This window comes from Oryzias latipes, chromosome 20, assembly GCF_002234675.1.
Source record: "Oryzias latipes chromosome 20, ASM223467v1".
Taxonomy (NCBI): Eukaryota; Metazoa; Chordata; class Actinopteri; order Beloniformes; family Adrianichthyidae; genus Oryzias; species Oryzias latipes.
This window is the reverse complement of record NC_019878.2, coordinates 13,534,161-13,550,508: the sequence shown is the minus strand read 5'-3', so window position 1 is coordinate 13,550,508 and position 16,348 is coordinate 13,534,161. Positions and strand designations below refer to the sequence as shown.

Here is a 16,348-nt window from a genome sequence, read left to right as displayed (position 1 = left end):
GATATGAATAAATACACACCAATTTTTATTTTTATTCTAAGAAATTAAAAACTGTTATGCTCTTGCGGGCCACATTTGGCCCCCGGGCCTTGAGTTTGACACATGTGGTCTAGAGAGAAGGGGACTTTAAAGTTTATCATTGAGATTTAGAAACAGTTTTCATCCATTCATCTTTGTATTTACCTCTAGGAAATTACCGTATGTTGAATTCAAAAATAACGCTTTGATAAAGAATATTTTGTTGATCTTTGAGGTGCCATATTTGTACGTACACAGTCAAAAGAAAGACCCTTTTAGCTATGACACTATTTAACTTGTGAAAAAGGACTTTATCGCTCATACAGTAATCTGATTAAATTTAAATTCCTTAACAGATACAAAATTATTCACAGTGGTTTCAGAGAAATTCTTGTAGGTTTGTTGAAATGTGGCAGAATGATGAATCATTTTACTTGTCAATTCCTGCTTTTTTTTTTAATGAACTTTAGTTTTTCACCTAAAATTAATCACAAACCTCTTCACAGGTTTGAAATATGAATCCATTTTCTTCTAACGGAAGCATTTGCGAGAATTTAGATTATTTTTTACAGACAATTATCTATTTGATAAATACGATTAAAATAAAAACTGAAAAACAAAGCAGCTTTGATTAAACCTTGATTAGAATCATATTAATATTTGTTTGGGATTAAATTAAAGTCTCTGTCAGAGGTCAGTGCTCTGTCTCCCCCTCTGGTCATCGTAAGTAACCATCTCCAGAGTTCTAAACACACTGCATCTCCCAGCAAGCCCAGTGCACAATTTCAGCAATACACACTTCCATTTACAATATGTACACTTAAGTACTCCACTGAGCCTCACTCAGTGCAAAGCATTGTTTGTGCCACTCTGACTGCATTACGGAGCGTTAAATCCAGTCCTGATCTTCTGACCCTGTTTTGTCTCTGACTCTGTTTGTCTGCTGCCTGCCCCGACTCACGCCTGGATCCTGACTACCTCATTCTCTCTGACGCTCTCATGCTCGTGATTGACCCCTGCCTGCCTGACCCTGATCTAGCTTTGTGGACTTTTAGCTGAGCTAATAAACTTGCTGCAGTTGGAACCAGCCGTCTGCCTGTTTTGTGACAGTGTTGCTCAAAGTCACATTTTTAAAACCCCATCTGGACTTTTTTTGTTTCTTACATTAAAATTTTTAACTTTAAACATTCTTATTGAATACTAAACCTTCAGTATAACATAAATAATAAATTCCAGCTAGCTTTGAATGATTTTTTTTCAAGACCCATTTGTTTTAAAATGTGTAATAACCTTAAAAATAAATCTGTCAATTTATTTTATTGTGGACGTTCACTGAACACTGACAATTTAAATGGAAATACAAATTTCTTAAGATTTGCTCCACCTCCATCTCTATGAATAAAGTTGTCCTAAAAGGTTGCATGTTTTGCACACAAATTGTGCAGAGATCTGTAAGTCTTTTAGCCCTCTGGGCTATCCTATGAGCCCACCCTTACATTGACGTGTTCTCTCTACCATGACAAAGGTGGATAAAGGTGAAGAGGATTTCATGTAATACATGGACACCAGTGAAGATCAAAAATCATTGATGAAAAAAGGTTCAGTGCACTGTATAGTGGGGTCTAGATGACCCAACTCACAATGTTGTGCCTAGGATGGCACATGGGTTACATGGTCCACTTTTGAATTTAGTTTCCTTCCGTTTAACTGAAAATTATCAATTTTGTCCTCCATTGCCGCAAATTAGTTTATATGAAAACTGAATTTCATTAATCTTGTATGTGTGGTTTAGAGCCAAATTATAAAGGGCATTGGCTGTCATAGATTATGGCAAGTGGCCACCAAAGTAAAAGTCTAAGAAGGAAGTAGACTTCTGCAGCTGTTTGGAAAATACTTAATCTCATGTTTACAGTAAATATGATCACAGAAAATGCAGCCCTTGGGTCGCAATAATGTAACCATCTTATTTGCAGATTCAAGGCAAAATATTTAGGACGTTCAGTGAACATGACCCTGGCTCCTAAAGCCTGGTTTTCCCCTTCATTTGAAGTCCCACTCCAATCACCTTTTGATCTATCGGGAAAGCATTCTCTGCTACTCTTTTAATTGTCATTATGCAGTTTTTAGCCAAAATCCAAAAACTTGTGTCATTTTCTCAGACATAGTTTCTGCAGAGCAGCAGGAGTTCATTAAAAATTCACCTCTGAGTGATGGGCAGGACCGTTGCTGGGGAGTAAGCCTGCACTCCATTTCCAAATCATCCATTTGTTTACACTGCATTTTTCATCTGTTCCTGATTCACAAAGATTTGAATAAAGAAATACACAAAAATGCTAATTTAATATTGATTTTCTCTATATATGACCTCTATCATGAGAAAAATGCTACAAGAACATGTAAAAAACACCAAAAACACAATTTTCATCGGAGTGGGTCTTTAAGTATGTCTTATGTGAATCAGAAAAAGACAAAGACAAAAGACCTCTTTATACCTTTGACCTCAAAATACAAAGGAATGAGAAGGAAGGAATTGAAAATAGTAAAAAAAAAAAAAGTAGAAATAGGCCTGCAATTGAAGAGTTTTTTTTTTCACTCAAAAAAGATAGCAGGCATGAAGAAAGACGCATGACCATGTGTTATCTAAAAATAATAAATATAGATCTGGATCCAGCGGGATTAATCTCTTACTAGAAGACCTGCATGCACACGCCACAGTCGCGCGCACACGCACACAGAGATCCTAGTTGCGTCTAATCGGATTAGGTGGCTCTGGGTTAACAGACTAGTTTCTCTCTCCGCCCTTCATGGGAATGTGCGCGCAGAGCTGCTTTTACTTTCTGCTTCAGAACTCGTTAAAGTTTCCTGTTTGGTTCGCAGACATTGAACAACTTAAGGAAGGAGATTTCGTTTTCAGAACGCGCCACTGCAACTTCAGAGGAGCTTCATGGCTGCATGGACACAAACTCAACTCCAGAGATGACGGTCACGGACGGTAAGACTTTTGCGCGCAACAGTTCAACTTCTGAAACCTTCTGACGGCCACCAAGACTGTGTTTCAGTGTTTTGCTGTCTTCTCTAAGCAATGTGAGGGAATTTTGTTTGTTTTGATTTTTTTTAGGTGATAGTTAATCACATGCTTGCGCCAAACACTCTCCCCCGGGCCGAGGACAGTGCCCTAGGTTTGGGGGTTAGATGGTGCTGATCACGGACGAAAGGGATGGAGGAGGCGCCTCATCGGTCCGCGTCAAACAGCTCCAGCAGCAGAGAAAAGCCGGAGGAAACACCGGACAAAACACCGGACAAATCCATCCAACCATAATCGAGGAGCCTGTAACCTCCACTTCCGAGGAGAACTACCTGAGCGCGTACGAGGAGGAGGATGAAGACAGCGAGGAGGACAGCGATGAATTCGAAGAAGTTGACTTCGAGGACTTGGATGACTGTCGGACCATCGCTTCGGATGACTCCTTCTACCCTCCGGATGATGCGTTCGCGGACTCCGAGCGCAGTCCGTCTCCGGAGAGCCCAGAGCTGCTGTCCCTGTTCAGGGCGTGCTGCACAAACAATGCGGCGATCGTCCGGATAATGATACGGCACGGTGTGACCAAGGAGGAGGTTAAGGAAACAGACGGGAATAACAGGGTATATAACACACCTACAGTAACTCAGTCACCCACAGAAAGTTTTCTTTAGAAAAGTTAAGAGTTGGAAAAAGTCAGTTTATAGTCAAAAAAAGTTAAACTTTTGTGCAACATTTTAGTCAAATTGTGTTTTTTGTTTGTTTGTTTATTTATTTTTTTCACAAAGGGTGGAGCTGCTGTCAGTCAGGGGGTGTTGATATAATAAGCTTATTTTTGCGCTGCTGACTTACTTGGGCTTTCTCAGGTGTTTTCAGGCTAATGAAAATGAACCTACTGGGAGTTAATTGACAGAAATAGCATGTTTCACAACTCACAAAATATGTATCAAAATGCACTAGTTCTTCTTCTTTCACTTCCCTGTTGTGCTGTGTTGTGTAGTTTCAGAACACCATAACTTAGCAGATGTTGAACATGAATGTTTTATGCATAGGTGTCCAAAAGCTGCAAACAGACAGTCCATCACAATGAGGCAGCTGCAGAGCTGATTCTAACATATAGCATAATTTATTAAAAATTAAAACATAGGAAAACGGTTTAAAGAAAATAATCTGTCTAACTCAGTTCCCATAACAGCACACAAACATATGGGCAAAAAGTCATAAGACAGTGTGAAAATCCCTCTCTGACCGTCTTCTTATCTATTGTAAAAGCGTTCCCAGTGGTCTTTAGGATGCAATTATTAGGCAAAATCCAAAATCTGTGTCGTTTTCCAGGACGTAGTTTCTGCAGCGCGGCAGTAATTCATAAGAACTTTGCCTCTGAGTTGTGGGGGGAACTGTTGGTGCAGAGTAAGGCCACCCCCCCCCCCCCCTCCTCTAGTAGCTACCTCTAGTATCTTACAGCCCTTCACAGTTAGTGATTTAGTGGTGCAACAAAAATGGCGGGCAATATTGGAGCTACACAGTCATTCAATTTTGAGCCAGATGCCAGGTGCAAGGATCTACTTGTCTGTAAGTGGACACATTAGAATGCATCTACTTGGATGTGGAGTGACCTATCATTTGTAGATTTTAATAATAATGAAAAATAAAATAATTGATACTTCATATATCCCACAATGGGGAAATTCTTCTCCGCATTTTGTCCCATCCCCTGGGGGGAGTGGTGAGCTGCAGACTAGCCACGCTCGGGGGCGACAGCTGGCTGGGGAGAGCGGAGATCGATCTGCCAACCCATCGGTTGTTGGACGACCTTTTCTACCGCCTGAGCTAAACTGCCACCCAATGTCACTAAAACACTACTTTTCCACTGACACTTTTTCATCTGTTCCCAATTCACCACAATTTGAATTAATAAATACTAAAAAATGCAATTGCAAGCTTAATTTTCTTTATATATGTTGTCTATCACAAGAAAAATGCCGCAAGAACATGGAAAAAAGACCAAAAACACAATTTTCATCAGAGTGGATCTTTAAAGAAGAATTAAATAAGTCCACAAAAAAAAGACCTTTACAGACACAGGATTGGTACCTTAGTAAATAATTTACAGAACTACTTCAAAATGACAAAATCACAGTATAGTTTCTTTTGTTTTAATCAAATGTTATTATTAAAACATAGCTCTAGAAATAGCATTTTTGCAGCAGAATCCATTGAGCTTTTGCATCACAGCCAGTTATTTAAGGCCAGAGCAAGGGGATAAATTTCATTCTGACAGACAGCCAATGGACAGTTTTAAAGTTCGACTGTTTTACTAATTTATGATACCCATTAGCATTCTCTGGGTAGTAATGTCAGATTTTATTTTACCCATTTGGTTTTTTTAGAACACATCCCAGATGATTATGTGTTAAAAACCATCTGTTGTTTCACGTTAGCCTTCTGCTAAGTCATCAAATTGTCATCAGCATCATGATCCTGCTTCACTTGGCAGAGTCAAGAAACCACATTTTGGAATACATATTCAAAAACATCCCCAATGTGTGTGTGGGCTTTATTTTGTTACACTGAAGGTCAAGGTCAGAAGTCAGGTTCGGCTGTGCAAATATGCATGTAGTTCTCAATTTAATTGATCTCATTTTCTGCTATAAACATTTAACCTGCTGATTACAAGCCACTGCAAAGGAGGCACATGTACTTTAATAAACAAAGAGGTAAATTGAAAAGTTAGCAGTTATGATTCTTTTTTTTTAAATATATTTCCAGTTCTTGTGATAATACTTTCTCAGGTTATCATGACATCCTGTTATGTTTACTTAGAAGTAACTGATTTGGGCTGTTTTTTCTCCTTTTTGATCTGCCCATTTTTTAGTAAAAAAATATAATATGGCTGTTTGTTATTAAAAATAATTGGTTTAGTGGGTGGTTAATGTTATCCAACCAAATCTAAAGAACTGAAAGTTGATTTTACATTATAGTGAACCAATGCCCAACAAATGCATCCAATATACCAACTTATGATAATTGACAGTTCACTGCTGATTGCATTCTTAGATTTTCATTTGTATTTAATAATTTCAATAGGAACTCTCACTTCCATAATATACATTTTTGAAAAAGGGCAAAAAGCAGTGCAAAAATTGTTGCACCTGCTGTGCCTGATAAGGATTTTAAGTTTGCTGTTGCTGCATAGTTAATTTTAGAAATACCATCATCAGAAGATTTAGTTTTAGTTACCGAGAAGTTATCAGTGAAGGAAAATATTTTTCAGAGCCAACACAAATCTATATGCATCATTGTTCAAGTTGTGTAAACGTCTCATCGTACTGTCATTTATTTTTTTGTGGCACTCATTAAAGCCCATCTCTGAGTACTAAGTCAACATGCTCATTTACAATGACCTTTTCTTGAGAAAGCACTCTTAAATTCCTTTTGTTTATTGATAAATCCTACAAGCAAAACACAATTACCAACAAAAAAGAAAAGACAATTCCAAGCTCACCCATGTTCCTGTATGTGAGTGTGCTGTCAAAACATGCATTTTCAATATTCCACTTGTCAATGGAATTTTAATTAATAGCAGTGGCAACCGTTTTAAAGTGACTTTTTGAATCACAGAGGACTAAGTAGTCTTAAAAGCTCCATGCCATTATAGCTTGATAAACTCCATTTATCAATTCGATCATGTTATTTTTCTTTTCACTTATTTGTGTTCATTTGATTTCCAAGCCTATTCAAATCCTCACAGATGTAGTTTTAATGGTCAGTAAACAATACATTTTAATGGACACTTTGCATTTCAACCATGCTTATGAACAGCATAAAGGCAGCACATTCCAAAGTAAAGTGCGTGCTGTCAAACCTGATTAATTACAACCATAATCTAATTTTCCTAAACTGTTCTGTTGTTGACAAGCATAGAGAGAAGGCAAGTCAACAGCAGAAACAATGACTTCAATGACAAAGGTAATGACAGGTTATTATGCAAGTGACAATCAAGTGTCTGTATTTAATTCTGGACACATATAGATTAATGCATGTCTGTGACTTAAATTGCTTCTGATGCGATGGCATAATTATATGACAGTATTAGCATATTTATGTTTGCACACGGGATCAGAGTTATCTCCTTTGACTATTATGACATGTTCATGGTTTGCAATTACCGTGACATCCACAAGCACACCTGATCATGTTTAGGATTGTGTGTTCCCTTCAGTACTTCAGAGCCAATGGGAGAAATAACAGTATTGAGCCACAAAAAAACCTCCAGAAAACTCAGTCGTCACAATTGAAACATCCCCTGATTAGTGAACAATAAAGCGTCTGACAAATCTTGATTTAAAGTCAGTTGATCAACACTAATAACAGCCAGCTAACCAAAAGAGAGGTTGATAATGGCATCCAGCCCTGCAGATGACAACAAGAACAATTCAGTTAGCGAACGATGACAAGTGGAAAAATCAAAGCAACAGTCATACACATCTGATTTGATACAGCCAAGTGAAAGCTCAACAGCAGACAGAAATACATTTAACAGGGAGTTCATTGACAGACACGTGGCCTGCTGAAATGTGTGTCAGTGGGGCTTCTAATGCGTGCAACCGAAGCTGATTTAGAGCCTGTGTGAGTGTGCGTATGTCCTTAAACACAAATGTAATCCATTAAGTAAATGCAACTGTTTACGCACGCTGCAGGGAAGCAGAGTGTCTCAAAAAGTGAGTTTGTATTTAGATTAGGACTTCATTTACGAACATTCACTGTTTGCTTGGATTCTTTTGGATTTTTTGGATTTTTTTATTTGTTTTGTACAAGGTTAGCTATTCAAATCCATTTTCATTAAGTTTAACAGCAACCTATAGGAGAAAATATTTTCCCTTAACTGGTAGGCCTTAGATTGATGGATTTGAATGATTTGAACCTCTACGAAAATTAATGTGTATAAAAACAAAAAAAAGCAAGAAGTGCAAATACGGATCTTTTTATCTTCAAAAAATCAGAGGAAATCTCAACAAAGAAGTAAATGTAAGTGTCACATCGTGTATAACACCTTTTTCCTCCTTTTTAGGAAAAGTTCAGCATTTCCACATGAAAGCAGTTAACCTCCCTTGTTGCCCCCCCCCCTCTCCCGCTCTCTGTTTCATTTGAACTCATGGGGTTAAGCCTTTCTATTCCTAGCTCTGGATTTTCTCCAGATTACTGGTGTGCATGAGCATGGGAGTTTGTGTGACATTCGGTTTGAATAGGCCTGTACTGTATTCAAACATTTGTTTACAAGACAACCATAGTGTACAAATTAGATTTTGTCATCATAGCTGGAGAAGACTGTGCAATAATACAGAGCTCCTGACACCCTTTCTGAGTTCCCTATCACATTAGCATTATCCAAAGGTTCCTTAAAAGCCCACTGTATATAACTTGGTCCGTGTTTTCTAGCCCTGCAGTTCATTATCATTCCACTGGGGGCAGTACAAGGACTTTTCTTGCTTATTTTAAAATGTCTGCTTCAGTGAAATCTGAAAAACACTTTTGCCGGGAAAACTTTAGATGATTTTTTAAACCTTTATTGTGAGAATAACTCATTCAATTCAATTTGATTGCATTTCATTCATTTAACCCAATATTAAAACAAGAGTTGCATTTTACATACTTATACAACAAAATTCTTCTCTAAAGTAGACGATGGCTACAAAGGTATTCCAAGATTAAGTCATGCAATTTCTGCATAAAAAAAATTAAAAAGTCTGTCTTCAATTTGGAAAGGTAGTAAAAAAGTTCCCTCTGCAGTTAACAAGGTGAGATAGTTGCTATCTCTGCTAGGGCTAGTCTAAATGCATGCATGTTAGGTTAACGGGTGATTCCAAATTGACCTGTAGGCATGAGTGCACAGATGTGTGTTTGTGAGTTAACTCTGTACAGGATGTACCCTACTGATCTGTACAGGATTTCCTCTGGTTTCCAGCTCTGTGACAGCTGGAAAGCTTTCATTTCCCTCAATCTTAAATAAAATGAGTTGTTTAGTTTCGATTTAACAATAAGCGGCCAGTAATTTCTTGCACGTTGTATAAAATATCCCAAAACTCCATCATCTCCATCAATATGGAGGGGTGATGACTTACAAAGTACAATTTCCAAATAAGTGACAGAGAGGTTTTCAAACTGCTATGCTGCAAATCAATCTTTTTTTTTTACCTTCACCTTTCCTAAACGACTGGATATAATTGATTTGTCAATCAGTTAGGTGGTGTTACTTTCTATACTATGTGTTTTATTTTGCACACCAAGCATTTTTTAAGGAACTCCCATCAGTTTCTATGCTTGGTGTGCATTTTCTTTCAATATCCCTGTCATACCTTCGGCTATTGTAGGGTTTACCATAAAAAAATGTGGAGAAAAAAAGAGCAAAGAAAAAATAAAAAATTTGGTGTGTGCTTGTGAGGCAAATTCTCAGTGCAAACTGCAAGTCAGACAACTTAAATTGCTCCAGACAAGCTGCAGGGCATGGGGGTTTCTGTAAATCACAGCGAGGCTGGAGGGTTGCCAGGAATATGTGTGCTTGTGTGTGTTTGTGTGTGTGAGGGAAAGCGCAAAGGCGGCGGAGACAAGGTTTACAGGAGAGTGTCTAAACAGATGGAATTATCAGAAGCCGTGCCAGTTGATGGGAAAGTCTTGCTGGCAGTCCAGCAGCTACTCCACAGAACTCTAGTGAGACCTTTAGCCTCAGTCTGACAACATTAGTGTGATTACATCACTGGATGGCCGACAGCCAGTCTTGTTTACAGGTCAGTTTGGATTACAGGTAGACAATAGCTGTTCTACTGTTCACATCCTATGAGCTACTATACTGTAAGCAATTAAGAAACAGTGCAGTGTTGCAGATCACAACATTTAGCAAAAATGATTTATGGCGTGATTAATATAAGAAAAGATTATAAATCTTATGACACAGCAACTTTTCACATAACAGAGTTTACGGAATTTCAATTAAGACTGTAGTTTGAATCACTGAAAACTTATTACTGGAGGTTCGGTGTATTAATAAAATGAAATCTAAAAAATTAGCACGAGGTGGGAAGTATTAGGCAGATTTTAGGACTGATTTTAACAGAACATTGTGTTACTGACACCATGACACAGGGATCTAATCTGCTCAGGGAATATTAAAACCTGGAACATTTTGTGACGACTCACTTTAATATCATAATATTTATCCATTATTCTTGCTGGAATAGTTCTTTCTTATGGTTTTAATTAAATTTGCACAAAGACATTTTAATATACTGATATGACTCCATAAATCTCCTCTGTTCAGTCGGGGATTTGGGATATCTCAGAGGTGAAATCTGTTCCAGTTACCAGGCGTTACACCCAAAACTTGCTTTGACCTGAAGCTAAAATCATCACTGTACATTGTACTTTTTAGATACATTTCAATGTGCTTACTGGATTTATTTGACAGAAATATATATTAATAGGAGTCCTGGGTGCAAGAAAAAGCTTTCAGTTATTGTAAACACATAAAAGAACAAGAAAAGGAACTTGTTGCAGAAAAAGACAATTATGTGTCATGCTGGAGCTGCCAAAAAGGAAATTAAAACCATCAGTGTTAACTTTTAAACATTATTCGTGGCTGACTAGTCATCTCTTGTAGAACCTCTTAACTATATTTTCTATGAAAATATTATGAATTACATTACACATAAAAAGTAGGACTTCAGAGGAAGGATAAATTCACTTTTAACAAATTTTTTAAAGTGTTTTTAGTTAGATTCTTTTCCTCTGACTATTTATTTTGGGCTCAAAAGCAACATAACTCAAGAAAAGAGGACATTAATGCCATGTGTTCATTTATCCCTTGTGCTATCCTAGGCACTTTAACATTGGGAGTTGGGTCATCTAGACCCACTAGACAGTGCTCTGAACCTTTTTTCTTCAATGATTTGTGAACCTCACTGGTGTCCATGGATCACATGAAATCTTTCCACCTTTATCCACCTTTGTCATGTAGGGAGAACACGTCAATGTAAGGGTGGGGTCATCTAAGATAGCACAAGGGTTATACAAAATGTAAAATCCAAATCTGAACTCATATTCAAATCCCAACAACAATGCATACACTCTTGAAGAGGCCATGTCTTGTTTCCTAAGTTGCATGAACCTGCACACGTAAATATTGCTTGTCAGTGTTGGATCCATATCACATTTTGAACATTTAAATCAAGGATGTCAAATTGTAGGCTTCGAGGGCCGGCCTCCTGTTGGTTTCCCAGAAATCATGCCTTATATGTTGTTGATTACCTGGATCAGGTTTTGTTTAGCCAATAAGGAGCTTCAATGGCAGGTTGGTTGGAAAACCTGTTCGACACCGGCCCTCGAGGCCTGGGTTCTCTCAACCCTGCTTTAACCCTTGTGCTATCCTAGGCACTTTAACGTTGGGAGTTGGGTCATCTAGACCCACTAGACAGTGCTCTGAACCTTTTTATCTTCAATGATTTGTGATCTTCACTGGTGTCCATGGATTACATGAAATCTTTCCACCTTTATCCACCTTTGTCATGGTAGTGAGAACACGTCAATGTAAGGGTGGGGTCATCTAAGATAGCACAAGGGTTAAATGGTTTTATTATTGTACACAATGAATCAATCAAAATGTAAGTTTTTTTGATAAAACAGAAAAGTTTTTTTTCTTTTTGTTTACATTTTTATTGTTGATTTTATGTGTTTTTGCCATATATCAACCTGGAAACCTGGGACTGCAGATGAAAAGTAGCTTTGCAGCTAATCCTGGCACATTTAGGATAAATTAGAAGCTAGATAACTGAAAATAGTTAAAAAGTCCATGCAAAAACTGTAATTTTCTTTTACATTGATTTGACCATGTATAGGAATAGATGAGATATTGAGCTTTCCCTTTAAAATATTGTATCTGATATTCTTTTATTTGGTTAAAAATATATAATTTTTGAACATTTTGTGTGTAACTAATGTTGCAAATAATTTTGCTGATTCAAATCTTTGCCTTTTTTGAGACGAGCTTGCACCTTTTGGAACGTTTGCAACTTTTCGCAGAAGCTTTCCAAATTCCCATGCTCATGAATTCACACCCAGAGACTAAATTTCGCACATTTGTTCACTCACGTATAAAAAGATCTTTATTCTGGCTAGAGCACATGTGTAAAACCCCATCACCTAAAAGTATACATGAACTTTTGATAGGTAGATTGTTTATTTTTTCCAGGTTTGTCAGTGAAAGTAGATGTCAGTCCCACAGAGAATCCATAAATTGCATACTTTTTAGAAAATGTTTCAGATTCTAACTTTAATGTTTTGCTTTTTTTTCTTCTCTGATCCATTCTTCAGACAGGGCTTTTGATAGCGTGCTACCATGGTTTTGTGGACGTTGTCATAGCTCTATCTCAGTGTCCATATCTGGATGTCAACTGGCAGGACAGTGAGGGAAACACCGCCCTGATCACCGCCGCACAAGCAGGTAACACAGACACAACCTGGCAATTTAGTGTTACATTAGGCTTAGTTGTGTGCTCACAAATGCTGACAGGCTGCAGCAAGGTGATGCTTGATGTGTGCAGAAATTACACACACAGTTTGGCACAAGTGCTTACACAGACCGAAACACAGAAAACTTTCCACTCCTGCCATCTATGGTTGAACAAAAGTGCATAGTTTGTCAAACGAATGTGGACTTTTTCCTTCCAAAATGATGGTGAATGGGAACTTGTTGGATCCCTCTTGCTGCTGTTGTTTTGGCTGCTTCGTTCTGACTCACTGTAATTATTGTTTATCTCTCTGCTGTTAAAGGCCACATAACGATCACCAACTATCTGCTCAACTACTACTCTGGGTTGGACATTGAAAGAAGAAACTGCCATGGCTTCACCCCTCTGATGAAAGCTGCCATGCAGGGCAGGATGGAATGTGTGCGTGCGCTGATGCTGGCAGGTAAGCAAAACATGTAACTACACTGACTGTTCTGCCTCAACAGAAACGAGACAGTGCATGCATGAAAATGGCAAACACTTCATCAGAATACATACAAAACAATAAAGAAAGAAAAAAAGGTGGAACATCTGTTAGTAAGATTTTTTTAAACCTTTTATTATGATTGTATTGTGTAAAAATGATTTAATTGTGTTTAACTATTCTAGTTTTTATTGCAAAACATTAAAGATGAGAATTGTTCACACTGGGGACGTGATGCGCTTCGATGAACGTGCTGAATGTGGATTTTTAAACACACACTGGATGATCAAACTATTTGCTAGTGCATGTCTGTCACCTACAGCTGGAAGAGGCTTGGTGCAAAATGTTGAAGCGGGGACAAATCTTTCTCCAGGCTTTTTTTTACTGCTCTATTCCGATATATAAAAAACTTGGTGTCATATAATTCCAGCCGGAATCAATTTCTCCTTCATGATCAGTTTTCAAAAGTTTGGCACTTCCGTGAATTAAGAGGGACGCCATCCATCATTACAACCAAATTTGAGATGCCCGACTGATCAAAGCTCGACCTGGTTAACTTTAACGCACGTTAAATGGCCATGCATTTTGTATTTAGAGCATATATGTAAATAGGCTTTTCATTGTTAGTGCTCGCTTGAGCTTGTTGCTGACGGCAGAGCAAACGTAGCTTAAGATGTAAAAAATGTTAAAACTCCCCTTTTATTTATTATTAAAACTGATTATTAAAATACAATAGAACAATTTGTTAAGAAAACTTTTTTTTAAATGTATGTGTGGTTAATTTGCAATTGTATGGACATATTATATATTTAAATATATTTGTTAATATATTTGCTTTCTGTCTTATCAAAATAATTCAAAAATAATTTACACTAACCCATGCATTCTACCATCTTCCTTACGAGCTTCTGGTGCCTAAACTCCATCTCCTTCCGTAACAGATTAAAAGCTAAGAACTCACATATTTTCCATCATAACTTAATCATAAGTAACATCTTTGAAGCTGATTGAAAATTTTCCGAGCAAATGTTTAAGGTTGATGGATTCCATTTATCGTCTTTGAACAGTTTCTTTCCTACAACTTAACTTCATCATTTTCAGCTGATTTTGCACGTCTGTGTCCCAGTTTCTGCATTTTTCCTTTGATTCCACCAGGGGCTTCTTTGGATGCAAGGGATCATGGTCGCAATTTGACTGCTAGAGAATGGGCTCTGTTCACGGGACGTTATGAAACGGCTTGGATGATGATACGCCTGATGGAGCGCCCTTGCCCATACCAGTTCTGCGACACGTACAGGTAAAGCTCACACCTGGCTGTTTTCCAAATTCTATTTCTACAGTGTTGTAGTTGCTGAGGGGTTTGAACACAGATTTTAATTTACAAAAATATATTTATTTTCTGGTGATTTTTTTCTCTTTATTTAAAGATTTAAAGTTAAAATTATTTTGTTTTCCATCCAGTTTAGAGTGGCCTCCACTGGCTTCTCTTGCCGTCAAAGCTCAGGAGCCCCGTGGCTGCCTAAAACGCCTGTCAGATACGGTGCGGAACATCTTTAACATCGCAAATGTCACCAATCCAGAGGATGAGGGTGTGATTGACCACATGGTGTCTGTTACAACTGCCATCAGGAGCCCTTTTATTGCAGTAGCATGTCACACTGTGAGTGATAAAATTAAAAGATGCTGTAATAAGATTTAAAGGTTTTGCCTTTTTTGGAATGACAACTAGGAACTATGATGTTTAATGGAAGCTGCTGGTTTTGTTTCAGGTGTGTCCTGACAGTCCTCCCAGTGTGGGCAAACGTCGCTATGCAGTTCCAGAGATTCTTCGGCAGCAGCGGGCCAAAGAGCTGCGCTCCACCAACCCAGAAAGAGTGGACAGCCACCTCAAACACTTCCAAAACTCGCGGGTCACTCTGGTCGCCAAAAGTGCAGAAGACCGCCGAGCCAGCCTTCAAGTTCAGAGATTGGTGCCTCGACATAGGAGTTCCAGTGTTGGAAGAGTAGTGTATAACCAAGCCCTAGAGCTCAGGAGAACCAGCCTGTTACCCATGCACATGGTGCTGAGGAGGAGTAGCGTCAGACCGGGCTTCAGCATCCCCAAAGTAAGGGTGAGCAAGGCTCCCACACTCATGACTGAACCTGTAAACATACGAAGAAAGAGCAGCGCCAGAGAAGGAGGGGTGGATCTACTACAAATCCCCAAGTGGCGGTACAAGGAGCTGAAAGAGGAAAGACGGAAAGCAGAGGAAGCTGAGAGGAGGAGGCTGGAGTCTGTGACCAGAAGACACATTGCAGCCGGAAATAGGAAATAGTCCAATTGTCTCAGGGAACTTTTTGTCTTTTAATCCACAAAATGACAAAACATTGACAAGCCATAAAGCCAGAGTGGATTGACTGTTCGCTATGGATTCTGTGCTCAGGATACATCTTGAATTACCCACAGTGTTCCTATGCGAGGACACAATGTGTGGTAGGCGGTGAGAACCATTTCTGAGTGACTCCCATTACTTCTACAGCATTAGTGCTCGCTGCTCAGCACCCTTTGTAATGTCAAACAGTGAATACAAAAATGATTTGATACTTGAAATGTTCTAGCTATATTATTTTTTAATATTTATTGCTTTTTAACACGTGGCGGGAAATGCATTTTATTGGGGAGCACCAGACCGGAAAGCTTACTCTCACAGAAAACGTTTTTTCATATTTTCCTTTACTGTGAACATTTTAGGTAATCAAATTTAAAATCTCATTGGCTAAAAATACCAAATATATGCGTACTGACATTTACCATTAATTGATTTTATTATGCTTTTTGTCTAGAAATTGAATTGGAAATGCCTGAATGTATTTTATTTATAGAAATTTAAATGCTTTTTACTTTTTTTTTTAAACTAAATGTAGTTTTATGTCTAAATATGACAAATATGCTTCCAACAAATGTTTACATTCCAAAAAAATAATATAATGCTCCAAATGATAGAAACTAACAGTTATGCAATGATGTATGAGTTTAATTCACGAATGAATGAAATAACACGTTTGTGTTTCAAGCAATAAAATCTTCAAATTAACAAAAAAAGACATGTTCATTTTTGAAAATGGACTTCAGCTTGACTCAATGTGACATCCAATTAACAATGAAGTATAGAGCTAATTAAAAGCAGCCGGACCATTATAGAGCATGAAGTCAGTCTCTGGTTTGAACATTAGAACTGTGAAAACAATAAGGGCAAAAAAAATAACCTTGATTTAAACACACCGAGCCACAGGGAGAGCAGCAACGCAACATTGTCTGGAATTTTGAGAGCACAATTTCACGCTCCT

General features: G+C 38.1%; 1 protein-coding gene across 2 annotated transcripts; it reads left to right on the top strand.

The window, feature by feature from the left end:
- Window positions 1–2,753: 2,753 nt before the first annotated feature.
- LOC101164517 (ankyrin repeat domain-containing protein 33B) lies at window positions 2,754–16,103 on the top strand. Of its 2 annotated transcripts, XM_020712618.2 has the most exons (7): window positions 2,754–3,010; window positions 3,137–3,660; window positions 12,401–12,530; window positions 12,860–13,000; window positions 14,177–14,318; window positions 14,483–14,681; window positions 14,791–15,336. In XM_020712618.2, the coding sequence occupies exons 2-7, from the start codon at window positions 3,211–3,213 to the stop codon at window positions 15,334–15,336; spliced, it is 1,608 nt and encodes a 535-aa protein (XP_020568277.1). In that variant the 5' UTR covers window positions 2,754–3,010; window positions 3,137–3,210. The 2 variants fall into 2 exon arrangements, with proteins under 2 accessions (XP_020568277.1, XP_004081031.1); XM_004080983.4 differs by having other exon boundaries at window positions 2,755–3,660; window positions 14,791–16,103.
- Window positions 16,104–16,348: the final 245 nt, after the last annotated feature.